The sequence below is a fragment of the Leptonychotes weddellii genome, chromosome 2, assembly GCF_054177405.1.
Source record: "Leptonychotes weddellii isolate Sample4059 chromosome 2, ASM5417740v2, whole genome shotgun sequence".
Classification (NCBI taxonomy): Eukaryota; Metazoa; Chordata; class Mammalia; order Carnivora; family Phocidae; genus Leptonychotes; species Leptonychotes weddellii.
In genome coordinates this window covers 21,728,453-21,743,562 of record NC_138370.1, presented here as the reverse complement: position 1 = coordinate 21,743,562, position 15,110 = coordinate 21,728,453, and the positions used below count along the sequence as shown (strand labels likewise).

The following is a 15,110-nucleotide window of genomic DNA, read 5'->3' as shown; positions in this document are numbered from 1 at the left end:
CCATGAAGGCGGGCGGCTGGACGGCGTGGATGCAACGCAACTACTACTGCGCCTGTAGGAAGGCTTTGCCCGGCCAGGACTTTGCCTAGGAAGAGGGAATTTGGCAAGCCGCCCGCGTGCCAGCCTTCTTGGTGTAACGCGACGCTCTTCTGCAGGAAAGTGCCTCTGCCCCCTGGCGCCGGTCCGCAGGCTCCTGATGAAACCGTGACCCCACTACCCCCTGCCCAGCCCCTGGGCTGCAGCCCTAGCACTCCCGGCGCGCAGCCAATCACGCGGCGAAGCGGTGCTAGCCCGGACGGCGGCTCCACGGCCATTGGCCGACGGCTCGCGGCCCGAGCGCGCCCATTGGCCGTGGGGGGCGTTCACGTGGAAGGGGTTCCGGGATGGCTTCCCAGGTGGGGAGAGGTGCCGGAAAATTAAAGGGAGCCGCGCGTGGCGGTTGGTGACCGGCCACGGGGAGGAGGCGAGCGGGCTGCTCTCGCGCACGGACGGATGCGTCTGCCCGCCAAGCGCGCGGACCTGAGTCCCGGCCCCAGCTCCTGCCGTCGCCGCCGTTGCCCCTGCCACCCCCGCGCGGATGCTGCGGCGGGCTGGCGCATCTGGACATCGGGGCTTATGAGCTGTACCAGGTACGTCCGTCCCCAAGCCCTCGAGTCCCAGTGCAGGGCCGAGAAACGGCGGCGAGGGGCGCGTGCGCGGTGGAGACCTTCTTTGATTCCTTCCACCTGCACTTCCGCCGTCCAACTTGCAGTTACACTCCGGGGGTGGAACACTCTAGACGGGGTCGAGGCGGCTATTGCTTTCAGGTGGAAAGAGTAATCCAGGGACCAGAGGTGGGATGGAGCCTGGCCGGATCCACATGTTCCACTGAAGTGCGGGTCTGGCCGCCAGGGGTAGTTGAGGGTGGCTGGGGCTGGCACTGCTGTGCCGAGTTCGAACCTGAGATGAGGCGCTTCCAGCCTGGGGCCCGACTCTTCCGGAGGGTGTCCCCGAAGTTGGGCGGTGGGGACTGGAGTGCAAGGAAAAGGCTTCCCCGTAATACGCGAGGAAACACACTTGGGAGTCTCTCAGGCCGCCGAGGGCGATGGGACCCAGAGCCAGCCCCGGTGCACGGTCCCCGGTCCCCAGGCAGGGGCTGTCGCGGGCCGGCGGGGGCGTAGCTGCCGCGCGGGGACGCTCGCGCGGCGCGGCTCCGACCGGGGTTGCCCGGCCGCCCCGCCCGGGTGTGATAACTTGGGCTCCTCCTCCTCGTCGTCCTCCTCCCCCTGCCGGTCATAGCTCCGGGAACGGAGCGCCAGCCCTGCCTCCCGGACACACGACGCTCACGTAGTCCGGTGGCGGCCGCCTCCCCTGCCACCTCCCTCCAGGCTCTCCGATGCAGCGAGCCAGCTGGAGAGGGGGCTTCCCCACGGCCCAAAAGGTGGGTGCGGGACAAGGCGAAGGCGGCTCACGGAGTGCTTGGGGGCGGGGTGCAGGCCGGTTGGGCCGAGGGGGGCAGGGTCGCACTGACCTGTGGGATCTTCCAAGTCTGGAAGCTCTGGCCTTACTCCTGCCCCCTGCCCTGTTCATGGCACCCTTTTGAACCAGAGAAAGGGGTGTGAGGGGACTTGCTAGCCAAGGAGCGGGTATAGGGCCCGGAGCGACATCCCAGAAGGGTTGGGGCCCGTCTGGGTATTGTTTACTGCAGAGAAGGAGAAAACCAAGGACAGACTGGACTTGAAGACTTGGAGAGTTGCTAAAAGGTGTTGGAGCCTGTGGTCTGTGTGGCCAGGCCTCCCTGGGAGACCCAGGGTCCGGGAGAAGAGCGGTTAGGGCTTTGAGCAGGGGTGGGGAGAAGAGGAAATGGTTCATATGGTAGGGTTATCCAGCAGCCAAGACTAAAGTTGAAGACAGCCAGTGGACTCACCACAAAAGCAAAGTAGAGGTATTTAGGGGAAAGTGAGAGGGAAGAGAACAGAAGTTAGTGGGCATTATTAGCAACCAGGATTCAGAGCTAGAAGGGACCTCTGAGGAGAAACCTAAGCCCCGAAAGATTCAGTGACTTGCTCCAAGTGGCACAGCTAGGGGGAGGCCTTCCTAGGCTAGTGCTCTGTGTTTCATGTTGGGCATTTTTAGATGGCAAGTGCTGTAGCATTTTAACTTAACCTCCTTCCTGTAATAGTCTGTGTGTGTATGTGCGCGCGTGTGTGTATCTCAAAGATGCTTTAGATGACGGTAGCAGGATAGAAGAGCGCAAGTGGCTTTTAAGGCTGTGAATAAGGGCCCCATGATCGGAGTAAAAAGGATAATATGTCAACTTTATTTATACTGTGTCAGCCAAACCTGTTGGGAGGGAGTAAAGAAATGCCAAAGGGTAGATGGATATGTCTTTTTAAAAAGTACAACCTGGTAACCTGGTTGTGGATGCTTACCTAGTACAGTTTCAGTGTTCCTGGTGGGTTCTTGATCTGATTTTTCTGTCTTTTCCTATCAAAGTATGAAAATGGAGGGGAAATGTCTTGGCCTCAATCCTGAAAAAAGATTTACTTCCTATAAAAGGCACAGCCAAAAAGCCAGTAGCTCAGCTGCCTGAGACTGTGGAGATCACGCGGTTATTTTCTGTACAGGTCTATAGTTTCCTCAAGAAACACCACCATAACCTGATGAGCTGTCCTGAGAGCTGCGTTATTTGTCACTAGTGGAACAGGGAAAGTATTTATGCAAAACTATCCCTGTTCGCTTCAATTTTCATGGAGTGTTGGGGTTTGCCCTCTTTTGACCAGGAACGCTGAAATCCACCCTTGGGCATGGTCCATTCCCTCATGGAGCAAAAATGATCTCTTAGGCATCTATTTGGAAGTCAAGTTTTTGAGAATCTGAGTAACAGCCACTCACACTCTCATGACCTTGTCCTGCAGCAAACTGATAGCGAATCCTGTGTCATACTCTGCTGGTTCAAATGTGTGTGTCTGTCTTCTCCTTCTGGCTTTTTCTCTGGCCAACCTTGGTGACTCATATTCCCCGGCCTGGGAAAGGGCTGAGCAACCAGGAGAACGTGTCAGGAGAGGAGGCTTGAGGTACAGCCTGTGCATACAGTGTTGGAACTGATCCTTTTTATGCCATTTGTGGATAAAACACCTGCCCGGCTGCCTTCCTTTCAGATACTTAGGAAACTTAGCTTGTCCATCTCCATTGCTAGGAGTACTTCTGGGTGATGATCATCCCTGTCACAGCCCCCTGGGGAATTCCTGAGCAGAGGGTCAGGAAGGCCTACATCACATCAGCGTTTGGTACACTGATTCTCAAAGAACGATCCGGTTCATAAAAGCTGGAATCTACCTGTGAGGGTAGGCAAATGGCCAACAGTCAGATCGTACCCTGTTTGAGGCCACAAGGGTTAATGTCCTCACCTCTAGTGATTGTGTCACTTAAATAGTGACGGGTGCTGGGCAGTGGTTGTTAGCAGTGCCCCAGAGTCCGTAGCCCTGTTAGGAACCCTCGGGCCACCAGGTAGTTAACTTTATTTTTGCCTTCCGTGGAAGAAGGTTGCAAAACCAATGAGGCTCTAGAGTGTGCCGGTGGAATTGTTTAATGAGCTGGCTCTGAGCAGAACCTCACCCTCCGACCCCCAGTTCCAATAGTTCTTAACAGTTCGGTATAAAAGGGATCTCGGGGAGGGCACCTGGGTGGCTCAGTTGGTAAGTGACTGCCTTCAGCTCAGGTCATGATCCTGGAGTCCCGGGATCGAGTCCCGCATCAGGCTCCCTGCTTGGTGGGGAGTCGGCTTCTCCCTCTGACCCTCCCCCTCTCATGCTCAGTCTCTCTCTCATTCTCTCTCAAATAAATAAATAAAATCTTAAAAAAAAAAAAAAAAAAGGGGGATCTCAGGGGCAAATGTACACCCGCTGGGTCCAAACAGTGAAACTTCAACTAAGTCTTTTAAATCCATAAGATTAAAAGCTGAGAGTGACTTTAGTCAACTGCAAGTGAGCAGATTCTTTCACTGATCGACTTGTTTTAGAATTCTGTTTCCACAGTATCTTGAGAGTTTCCCAGCCTTTTTCTAATGAGCTGTTTTAACATTGTGTGGGGAAGCACGTATGAGGTGCAGGAAAGCACGTATTGAGGCTGGTTTGCAGGCTTGAAGGGACAGAGAAGAGGATGGAGAACTTACAATTGACCTTGTGCTGACTCAGGCAAGGAGGAAGGGCTGTAGGGTCAGAGGAGGAACCCAGCCTCCCTCAGTACACGCCCAGGTTGTCAAGGGTAGGCAGAGTGGGAGGGGCTGGGATGCAAGGTTTTGCCTACTTTGGGGGTATTTTTAATCCACATTTAATTAAAAAAAAAAAAACAAAAACAGCTACCTGTGTTCACATTAGAGCTGAAAGTGAACGGTGCATTCTAAGGAAGTTTTCAGTGGACAGGGGAAAAGTAAAATTCATGTACTTTTTAAATACAGGGTTGTTTTGTTTTGTTTTGTTTTCACATTGAACCCATTTGCCAACCCACTGACCCTCTGTAAAGCTATCTTGCCCATTTCAGTGAGAACTTTTCTTTTCCAGAACAATTGCACGGGTACAAAAACAGATAATAGAAAGCAAATTTACTCCTAAAATTTTCACTTGTTGATTTTATTAGAGGGGAAACAGTAAGATAAATATCCTTTAAAATATATGTTTAGATAAGTACATTGTGCCTATAAATTATTGTTTTGTGTCTCTGAATGTGTGTGTTTTTCTCATCATTCATCACCAAATGGTTCCTGCATCCTAGGGAATGGCTGTATTTCTTTTGGAAAATGGGATCAAACCCAATGTGACTTTGTTCTTATTTTTCTTTATATATTTGATGAATCAAAATCAGAAGTTGAAAATGAGATGTTTATTGGACTGAACCAGTGGTCTCAGCTCCTCTCAGAAGATGAGCAACATTTTGCCTATTGCTTCTCCTTAACTATCACCGTCACCCTGAAGCCCCCCGCCAGTGGGCAGGACTAGGGGAGGCCTGAGAGCAAGCACCCCAAAAAACCACCACATACCTACACCTTTGCCATAGTAAGGGGGGAGAGGTTTGGGACCTAGTCCTGATCCTGTGTTCTGCGGTTCGCAGACTACGGATTTTAAGCCTGGTTTTGTCACTGACTTCTTCAGGTAGCCCGTTGTAACTATCAAATCAGAATATAAATTTGGTATGGTAATTAGATGATAAAAATTGCTTGGTTTTGTGAGGCAGTAGTGTCAGATGGGATAGGTTTTGGCCAATCTTAAATATTTGAGGCATTTTATTAGATTCATTTTTTTCTCCCTGATTATAGAAGTGATGTTATTTTTAAAAATACAACACAGGAAAACAAATTTCCTGAAATCACATCACCTGGATATTCTGACAATTTCAAGTACATCTCTAGTCTTTTTTCTGTACATATGCCTAATATTTTCCCCCCCAAGTCTAGTCTCTATGTACAATTTTATCTTCTCTATTTTTTACATTAAAAATATATCATAAATTTTTTCCATGCCACTTAAACCTTTTTTCCAAAATTTTTTTTCTGGTTTTAATAATGATACAAAATTTTATCACTGGATGTTGTATACCTAATTTAACCAGATACCTGTTATTGGTCCTTTAGGTTTTCTCACCTTTTCCTCCCTATAATGTTGCATTGAACATTTTAGTACTTTAACCCCCATGCATTAACTCCTTAAGATTAATACCTGTATCTGATATTAGAACTAAAAATGATAATATTTAGAAAGGGTTTGCTGGTTTAGACTAATCCATGTATTCATATTATTCTTAAAAAGTCTTTACTAACTCAGGAGGTAAAAAGAGGCATTGTTTCCTAATCTAAATTCTCTAATTATAAGGTTGGACATTTTGCATATTTCTAGGGCATTTTTAAGTTTTTTTCATGAATTTTCCATTCATGCTCTTTGCTCATTTTTTTATGTGGACTATTTGATTTTGTTATTGTTTTGTAAGAACTCTTTGTATACGAAGGTATTAACTCTTTGCTGCCATACTTTTTGTAAAATGTTTTCCCAGTTTGTCTTTAAGCTTTTGGTTTTACTTTTTTTTTTCACTTAGAGAAAAATACTGTTTCTATGAAGTCAGATTTAACCTGATCTTGAGCACAGTTCTCTTTGCCTTTTATTCTTATAGAGGTTATCTTCACCATAGAAAAAAACAAATATCCACCTATATGAAAGGTTTAAAAAAACTAAATTATTGGCATTTTGTAAAAGATACACTGGCATATAAAAATCTAGTGTACAGGTTTGTGTCTGTCTTCACATTTGAATTCCAGTGTCTAGCATACTACCTGGCGTATAGTAAATACCAATCGATATTTATGGGATGAATTCATTTCTTTTGGGGCTCTTGGGTGGCTCAGTCAGTTAAGCGTCTGCCTTCAGCTCAGCTCATGATCCCAGGGTCCTGGGATCGAGCCCCGCATCGGGCTCCCTGCCCAGTGGGGAGTCTGCTTCTCTCTTCTCTCTTGCCCTCTGTCCCTCTCCCCGCTTATGCTCTCTCTCAAATAAATAAATAAAATCTTTTAAAAAAGAATTCATTTCTTTTTATCATATTAGAGCATTATCTACCAAAGTATGTTTCTCAGAACATGTGTTCTGCAAGATGCTCCACAAAAAAAGCATTCCTTGGTCAGATCAGTTTGGGAACTCCTGCAGACAGCACGGTTTTGTTATTCCCCAAGGCACTCTAGCGGACTGAGGGCCCCAAGAAATCCTGATGGAAATACCTGTGAATTTAGCTTTAAAACCAGCAGCTCCCTACTTTTTTGTTTGTTTTAACCTTTGCCCTCTTCCCCCCCACACACACTTTACACGCTTAATCTCCCCTGAAACTGAAGTCACACTGGCCCACACTTGAGTTAATGCCGCCGTGTGGGCCAAGACGAAGGCAGACACTGTTTGCCAGCCCCCATTGGCATGTTGCCTTGAACGTCCGTCTGATCTGGTTGCCGTTTCTTTCTCTTCCCCTTTGGCCAGGGTTCTAGCCTATTCGTCTAACCCCATGATGGCAGTGGACATAGCGTGCAGATACAGCTGCATGGCCCCTTCCCTGCGCCAAGAGAGGTTCGCCTTCAAGACCTCACCGAAGCCAAGTGAACCACTGAGGCCGTGCATCCAGCTGAGCAGCAAGAATGCAGCCAGCGGGATGGTGGCCCCCACCGTCCAGGAGAAGAAGGTGAAAAAGCGGGTGTCCTTCGCAGACAACCAAGGGCTGGCCCTGACAATGGTCAAAGTGTTCTCAGAATTCGATGACCCGTTAGATATTCCGCTGAACATCACCGAGCTCCTAGACAACATTGTGAGCTTGACGACAGCAGAGAGCGAGAGCTTTGTTTTGGATTTCATGCAGCCTTCCGCCGATTACTTAGACTTTAGAAACCGGCTTCAGACCGACCACGTATGCCTTGAAAACTGTGTCCTGAAGGACAAAGCCGTCGCAGGCACGGTGAAGGTGCAGAACCTGGCATTTGAGAAGATGGTGAAAATAAGAATGACATTCGACACCTGGAAAAGCTTCACAGACTTTCCCTGTCGCTATGTGAAGGACACTTACGCCGGCTCGGACAGGGACACGTTCTCCTTTGACATTAGCTTGCCTGAGAAAATTCAGTCGTATGAGAGGATGGAGTTTGCTGTGTGCTTTGAGTGCAGTGGGCAGACATACTGGGACAGCAACAAAGGCAAAAACTATAGGATCATCCGAGCCGAACTACAGTCCACTCAGGGCACCGCCGAGCCACCAAACGGGCCCGATTTCGGAATATCCTTTGACCAGTTTGGGAGCCCTCGGTGTTCCTACGGTCTGTTTCCGGAGTGGCCAAGTTATTTAGGATACGAAAAGCTGGGGCCCTACTATTAGTGACTGCTTGTGTTGGAGCTCGGCTGAGCAGGTGCGGAGAAGCCTCGCTGCAGTCATGGGCGCGTGGAGACGGAGGCCAGGAGGAGCGCTCAACTGCCATTCGGCACAGTCTTCGAAAAGAAAGGATCCTATTCACTTGTTTTCTTAAGCCAGCAAAGCCAACCAGGTTTTAGATCACAGGACTGGTTTCACACTCAGAGTAGATGTGGGGTGCTGGTCGGCTGGGCACCCAGGGCGGCCACGGGGGTCGGAGCAGGACCCAGGCCCGCGGGCATTGCCGGGGACGCTGGAGGACGGTGGCTTCATAACGAGGCCACCGGGACGCGCCCCGGCTGCCTAGAGGAGTGGCTCCTGCCCCCTGGGATGTGGACAGTCACCTGGAAGTCACTCCATCCCCAGCCACCTCCCATGGGACCCTTGCCGTTCATCTCTGGGCGCTCCCCACCCAGCCGGGTCCTTCCTGCCTGTCACTGCTGTTCCTTGTGTCCACGTACTCTACTTCACACTTTAGCTCTGTGGTTTTTGTTTTTTTTTTTTGCATTTTTGTTTTCTTCACTGTTCATCTGATGTTCAGGAAAAGATAAGGCAAATTAGCCTGTGATGGAAACAGGCGCTTCCTCTTTCTGACCCCACATATATGTGTTCTAGCAGAGAAGGACATACCAGTTATCCAAAGTAACTTGGCTCCTATGTGGGGTTCCAGACTGCAGGCTTCTGACAGGCAGGACCGCGAGGGGACACCAGTGGCTTTTCCTCTTGGCTTTTGGGGGAGCTTTCGAAGTACTCACTCCTATCCTGAGTCACCAGACAGCCTAATTACAAGATTTGCTGGAACTTGCTCGGCTGGTTTGCAGGCATCTCATTCTTCCCAGAGGGATTTTAGACTCTCCTTTCCTAGAGAGCCCTCCTCCATGCTGTGTCCAGGACATCTTGATTTGCAGATCTGATGGATCCTCAAAACATCTACTTTGACTATGATCTGCGCTATCCAGGACCCTTTGCAAGCACCCAGGGACTTTGATTTGGGTGTTCTTATTTATGGTGTGTGAGTATATATAAAAGGGATAGAGGAGAAAACCCTCACCAAGTTCTCATATTTTATTTTCAAAGTGTGGCAACTCTGAAATATCAGAGAAGAATTGTTCTTACCCATATTGGACCATGAATTAAAAGTCTCTTTTAAAAAGTTCATACTGTCGTGAGACTCCTGGGACATTCACTGACAGATGGATCCCCAAACCCTGTAATTCTTCTGGGGTGAGATTGGTTTGTACTTGGGGGTGTTTAAAAAATATTTTTACATATGTATTGGGAGAAGGTTGGGGTTTTGGTTTTTTTTCTGTTTTGTTTTTGGAGCTTAATTAAATGACTGTCTCGTTTTCCATTTGCCTGATTTTAGTAAAGTGAGATTTTCCTAAGCAAGGCAGAAAGAGGGATCCACAGCTGCCTGGATTTGGAGGCCCAGCCACTGGACTCTGCAAGCAGAGAGTCATCTTTTGCTTGCATATTCCAGATCAATTGGAAAAGGCCTCCTGGCTTCTGCGGCTTTGTCAGTTAGTGTCAGGCAGGGATGGAGTGTCTTGGCTCCTAGAGTTTTGTGGTTGGTTTTTTGTTCCCCTTCTTTTTTGAACTTTACAATGTTTTGACTTTTTAAATGTTCTTAAGTGATGTTTGATGTAATTCTTGTTCCTAAAACTGGCTGTTACTCGTCTGTGATCTAGTGCTTTATTTTTTATGCCTCTCCCAGAAGGGTAGGACTCGGGGATCACACAATATAATTTATGGGAAAATCGCATTTTTATCTTATGCTGAAATTGGGCAGAATTGTGTTTTATCTAGACATATCTACATCAGATACACAAACGGGACTTTCAGTGTCACAGTCTGGTGATCAGAACTATCGATAGTGCAAATCAAAACCGAATGGAAGCAAACCATTTTATATAGGTCGTGAATTTATTTTGTTTTGAGAAGTCCAGTCCCTCCTCCTCCAAGTCAAGAAAGGTACCAGGTGCCCTGTCATTTATGTGTTACCAGACTGCAAGTAACAAGATCATTCTGTATTCAAAAGAAAAATGCCTCAAGAGACGCCTGTTTGGTTTTCAGTAATGGTGATCTTAAGACATTCCCGTGTCAAAATTTGAAATATGGTAATTCAGCAATAAGGAGCTCTTAAAAGCAGCTATAAGCCCTCCCCTCCCCCATCCTGACTCCCAGCTCACCCCAGCTTTTTTGCTGGGGGCACGGGTTGCAAATCCCCCGCCGGTGCACCTGGGATGCTCGCCCTACCAGGCAAGTCGTCACCTGCCTCAAAGACCCCTCTCTGACTAGAGAATGTGGTTGCGAGACTTTCCTGTCAGCCTCGTCATTCAGGGAGGCAGGGGCCTCTGAAGAATACTGTCTTATTCACCAGTCTCTCTCCCTTGGGCCCAGTTCTGTCCCAGGATACCAACAGATGGTCCCAGGATCTGCAGAACCCCTCCTTATTTCGGAGCTCACCATCAGTAAGTAGGTCTACACACTTCAGACGGTGACAGATTTCTTAGTTGGAGACGTCACTGCAGCCTGACTTGGGGGTTTGCCCCTCACACAGCTGTTGGTGATGGTGACGAATGTCCCCCAGCCCCAGTGCCCTTTCCAAGTTGCCCCCCAAAGGACGGGCCTCCCACTACACTAGTACCCTTGTCCAGAAATGGGGAAGCAGCTCCATTTTGTTTCATATTTATTTCCCCCAATGCCCTGGGGAGCATTCGCAAATTAGGTGCAATAAATAAGCTGGACTCTAGAAAGATACATAATAAATAAGCTTTCAGTGTTTCTTGGAAGATAGGAAGCATTTGAATGGGTTTCTTTTTATTTTTGGAAGTATTCTGATGAAAGGGGAAGTGGTGAGAAATAATGGGAGTTCTGTAGTTCTCCAGAAATTAAAGCAATTTCAGAGTCAAGGTAGAATTTATTTTTTCTCTAAGGTTTCATTTTAATGGTGGAAAACATTACTGTTTCAGTGTTTTTTAAAGATGTAAATTTCGAATGGCTAAAAGAATGTTTCGTGGTTTTGATCTTTGCATATAATTTGCTTTTTAAAAAGAAGCATTATTTGTAGTCACTTGGAGGTTCAATGGGTTATAGATATGTTTAGAAACCAAAAAAGAGTCGGCTCATTTTTTAGAAGGGCCCGTTTTCCGGGTCTTCCCCCTCAATGGACAGTGAATGAAAACTTTGATTGTCTTTCATTTGTTTCCTCATCGAAAATTCCTCCTCTGGGTGTGGTTTGCCAGAGCAGGCCCCGTGGCCCTCTGCTCTGGGGGGGTTCTGATCACTGAAACCGGGGAGGAAGAGTCATAAGCCTAATATGATCTTACCGGGTCTCAAAGACATTCTGGTGGCTTCTCTGCGCTTCCCAAAGTGGACACGTGGGACTGGGAAGGGTGTCTGTGGTTTGGGGCGGCTTTTCCTCGGCATGGTTGGAAAGCCGGGAATGTTTTTGGCCGTTTCGGTGCTCAGTTCCTAGAGCCTGCTGGGCCTGGGAGGACTCCCAAGAAGGCAGGTGTGAAGACGATGTTTCACTTTTACTTCAGTGTGAATGGAGAACCGAAGGCTCGTCTGCACCCAATGCCTCAAAGTGCCTTGTCAAGAAACGTCCGCATGTTTAAAAAATAAATAAATATTTTTGTACACAGCGTTTAAAGGGAAATGCACTTTAAAATCACAAGAATGGATGTCTTTTGTGTGGTATAAGAGAGTGGTTGGTTTGTATCTCAAAACGCAAAAATGTAATAAAGGTAGAAAGCACAAGACTGAAACTGTGCTATTTTAAAACGGACTCTTCTGGGAGTCAGAGGCTGGTGAGAATTTTTTTTTTTATCATTTTCTTTTTTTTTTTAATCTTTTTTTTTTTTTTTTAATTTTAAGTAATCTCTACCCCCAACATGGGGCTTGAACTCACAAACCCAAGATCAAGAGTCGCACGCTCCACGGACTGAGCCAGCCAGGTCCCTGGGGAGAGAATTATTTTCAATTAGTGTGTTTCCACATATGGAATGTAGGTTTTCAAAGGGCTAGATCTCAATCAGGGGCTGAGTTAGAAAGCTGAGACACACAGGGAAGTGGTCATTACGGTTTAGCTGTCCCAGCGGTGAAGGCCGGTCACAGCTAAGGGCTAGAGAAACACAGGGCCAGTGTTGTTCCGAATCCATTTTCACTGATCTGAGGGCACGTCTCCTACCCTCTCACTTCTTCGTGAAGCATATTTTGGGCTGACTGTTTTTACAGGTAGGAAAACTGTAAACATGGTCGTGGTGGCTTTTACCTGCTTGTTCCGACAGACTGTAACCAGCAAAGCCAACCAGCTCCTGGTGGGGCCTCTGTTCCTTTGGATGTCAGCACTCATCCTAAGTAAGATTTCCAGAGATGTTTTATTTCAGAGTTAGATGGGATGGAGGGAGAGGCAAATTGCTGCCAGACGTTTCCTGTAACTCAGTGTGCGCCACGCTGCAAAGGCCCGTGGGAAAGAAGAGCACAGCAAACCTCAGCACCTAGTGAGTAAATGCAGAAAAGGAGTACGCACATACCTGCCTTTCTCAAGACGGTCAAACACGGCCCACAGTTCGCCTTCGCAGAAACGGGACGGGGGAAGAGTCAACAGTGGTTTTTTTATGAATGTGTCTATTTGAGATTCAGTATGGTTTTCATAATCATTCCATAATTCTAGCTTGTGAGACAGATATCTCAGAGATGTCTGGAGGGGCAAAAAACAACAACAATAACAACACAAAGCACTTTCCTAGGGCAACGTCCCCAGACTAGCAAATACCCAGCTCTGAATTATTCAGTTGAACGTTTACGGCTTATCTACCTACCGCGTACAAGGCGGTGCAGTCCCTCTAAGAGATATTCCTGTTCTAGATGAATCCCCTGACAGCCAGGAAAAGCAGTGTGTCCTGCTGACTCTCCGTATTAGGAGTCAGAGGCCTGGGTCCTGGCCTTGACTCTGCTGTCCCCTATCAAGTCTCTTACCAAAAGGGCTCTGAGTGTTTGTAGCAGGGATAAGACAACCAGGGGATCTAGTGGTGCCCCAAGTACTTAAGAGTCAGCCAACATGTTCATTTTAAAAATGCTTCTAAATATAAACTTGTAAGAAATACCATGTACACCACTTCCATTCTTCACAAGAATCACAGGAATGAATAGCATTCCAGACAACAGCTTGGACTACCTAAAATCAGTGTTCAAGCTGAAGAGACAGCAGCTCGTGTTCATGGGTAAAGACCCGAAGGCCCTCTGTGTGTGTCCTCAAGTCACAGAGCCAGTCCGTGACAAAGCCAGGAGGATCACGTGGGTCCTTTATTCTTTTTCCAAGAACTCTCCCCCCTGACACTGGAGTCACGCTCGCAGAACTGACGCTGAAGTGGTCAATTCTGAAAAGTCGGTCCCTCCCTCTGGAGAGATGCAGTCCCCGGGGGAGGAGTGAACACGTTCGTCTCTATTTTTTTTTTTTTAAAGATCTTATTTATGTATTTGACAGAGCGAGAGAGAGCACAAGCAGGGGGAGCGGCAGAGGGAGAGGGAGAAGCAGGACCCTGGGATCGTGACCTGAGCCAAAGGCAGCCACCCAGACACCCCAACACACTCGTTTTTAGATGCAAATGGCACATCCCTCCCAAAGGCTTCCTCAGCATCTGTGAGGCCCACAGGCCACGTGAAAGCATAAATGCAAACAGTACGTGATCTGGGTATCCAAGGGCCCAGCTGGATGTGATGGGTGGCAGGGAACCGCCAAAGGGGCCTGTGGCTACAGAGGCATTCCAGCCCCTAGGCAGGACTCGTGGCCTCGGCGTCATCTTCCACCAGAAGGGAAGGCCTTTGTCATGGCTCGGGAAGGCTCTAATCCTCCCTCCTCTCCCTTCCCCATGAAGAGCCCTTGGTGAGGAGATGGAGAGGGAATCTCAGCAGAGATCTGTGTCCATGAGGGATTCTCCAGTAGGTGACATGTTTAGTCAGCATCATTCATCTCACAAACACGGACGTCCCTCCATAACCTTGGGCCCTCGGCTGGACTTGAATTTGACAATGGTAAGATGAGGATGTATAATGCTCATTTTCCTCTGGGGTCAAAAACATTAATGATCTGGGATCCCGGCCCTCCACCCCAAAATTCAAGATCGGATGATTAGGTCAGGGGTTGGCAACCTTTGTCTAAAAAGGGCCAGATAGTAACTATTTTAGGATTTGCGGGCCACCTGCAGCCTCTGTCACATATTCTTCTGAAAACAAAACAAAACAAAAAAAACCTTTAAACATGTAAAAACTGTTCTTAGCTGTGGGCTGTACAAAAATATAAAATCGGCCAAGGGCTAGACTTGAACTGTTGGCCGCAGCCCACTGTCCGTGGTTGAAAAGTTGTCTAGGAAGAGAGACTTCAGAGCAGACTCGCAGACCCTCAGTGGAGACCCAGAGTCAACTCATCAGCTGGTTCATTTAGAGACCCTACAGTTGATGGTCCAAACGGGAATGCTTTCAAGAAGGAGCAAGGGTGCTATGAATTACCACGGAGCACTCCATATGAGCTACGAGCAACCCGAGCAAACCCTGCTGAGTGAGCCCTGCCCGTGCTCCCCCATCCTGGGCCTGTGGGATCCTCTCAGACCTTTGGGGGGCCCAGAGAGCCCAGGATGGTCATGGGTTGGGATCAGTTCTGGCTGGATAGTCCTTCTTTTTTTTGGATGAGTTATAACAGAGTGGTGATTTCGTCTGTGGTTTAGATGTGTTTATGTTGGTTAGGTTTTCTGTTTCCTAATTGTAGTGCGGATGGCCAAAGACCCTCTGGAAACTCTAGTCAATTCGAAGAGGAAAGGGGTTATTAATGGTTTGGACATAAGTCCTGCCACCTCTTTCCCCTCCTCCCCGTCCCTACCCAGTAGAGCATGGCAGAGCTCCCTGAGAAACTGTTTACTGGGACAGGCTGAATCTAGCCATACTGCAGGCCCCAGGCCTCAGGCCTCACAAAGTAACCCTGACGGGCTCCTGGGAACTTGGCCAACTACACGGTCTCAGCTCATCTTTCTCTGGCCCAGCGAGCTCAAGAGGCCTTAAGACGCACAGGAAATCAAGGAGATGGGAATTCCTCTCCCTTCCTGCTGGCCATCTCTGTGATGCAGACATACATGCTCTTCCTTTTAAATCTGTCGCCGCCTCCTCCTGGCTTTCACTGTCAGCTAGAACTGAAGGAAGGTCTGCAA

General features: G+C 48.1%; 1 protein-coding gene across 2 annotated transcripts; it reads left to right on the top strand.

Moving 5' to 3' along the window:
* The first annotated feature begins 400 nt into the window (after positions 1–400).
* PPP1R3B (protein phosphatase 1 regulatory subunit 3B) lies at positions 401–11,667 on the top strand. 2 transcript variants are annotated; one of them, XM_031037281.2, is made up of 2 exons: positions 401–629; positions 6,990–11,667. In XM_031037281.2, exons 1-2 carry the CDS (start codon positions 493–495, stop codon positions 7,870–7,872), a joined length of 1,020 nt encoding a protein of 339 aa, XP_030893141.2. In that variant the 5' UTR covers positions 401–492; the 3' UTR covers positions 7,873–11,667. The 2 variants fall into 2 exon arrangements, with proteins under 2 accessions (XP_030893141.2, XP_006741811.1); XM_006741748.3 differs by lacking the exon at positions 401–629 and adding an exon at positions 1,262–1,420.
* The last annotated feature ends 3,443 nt before the right edge of the window (positions 11,668–15,110 follow it).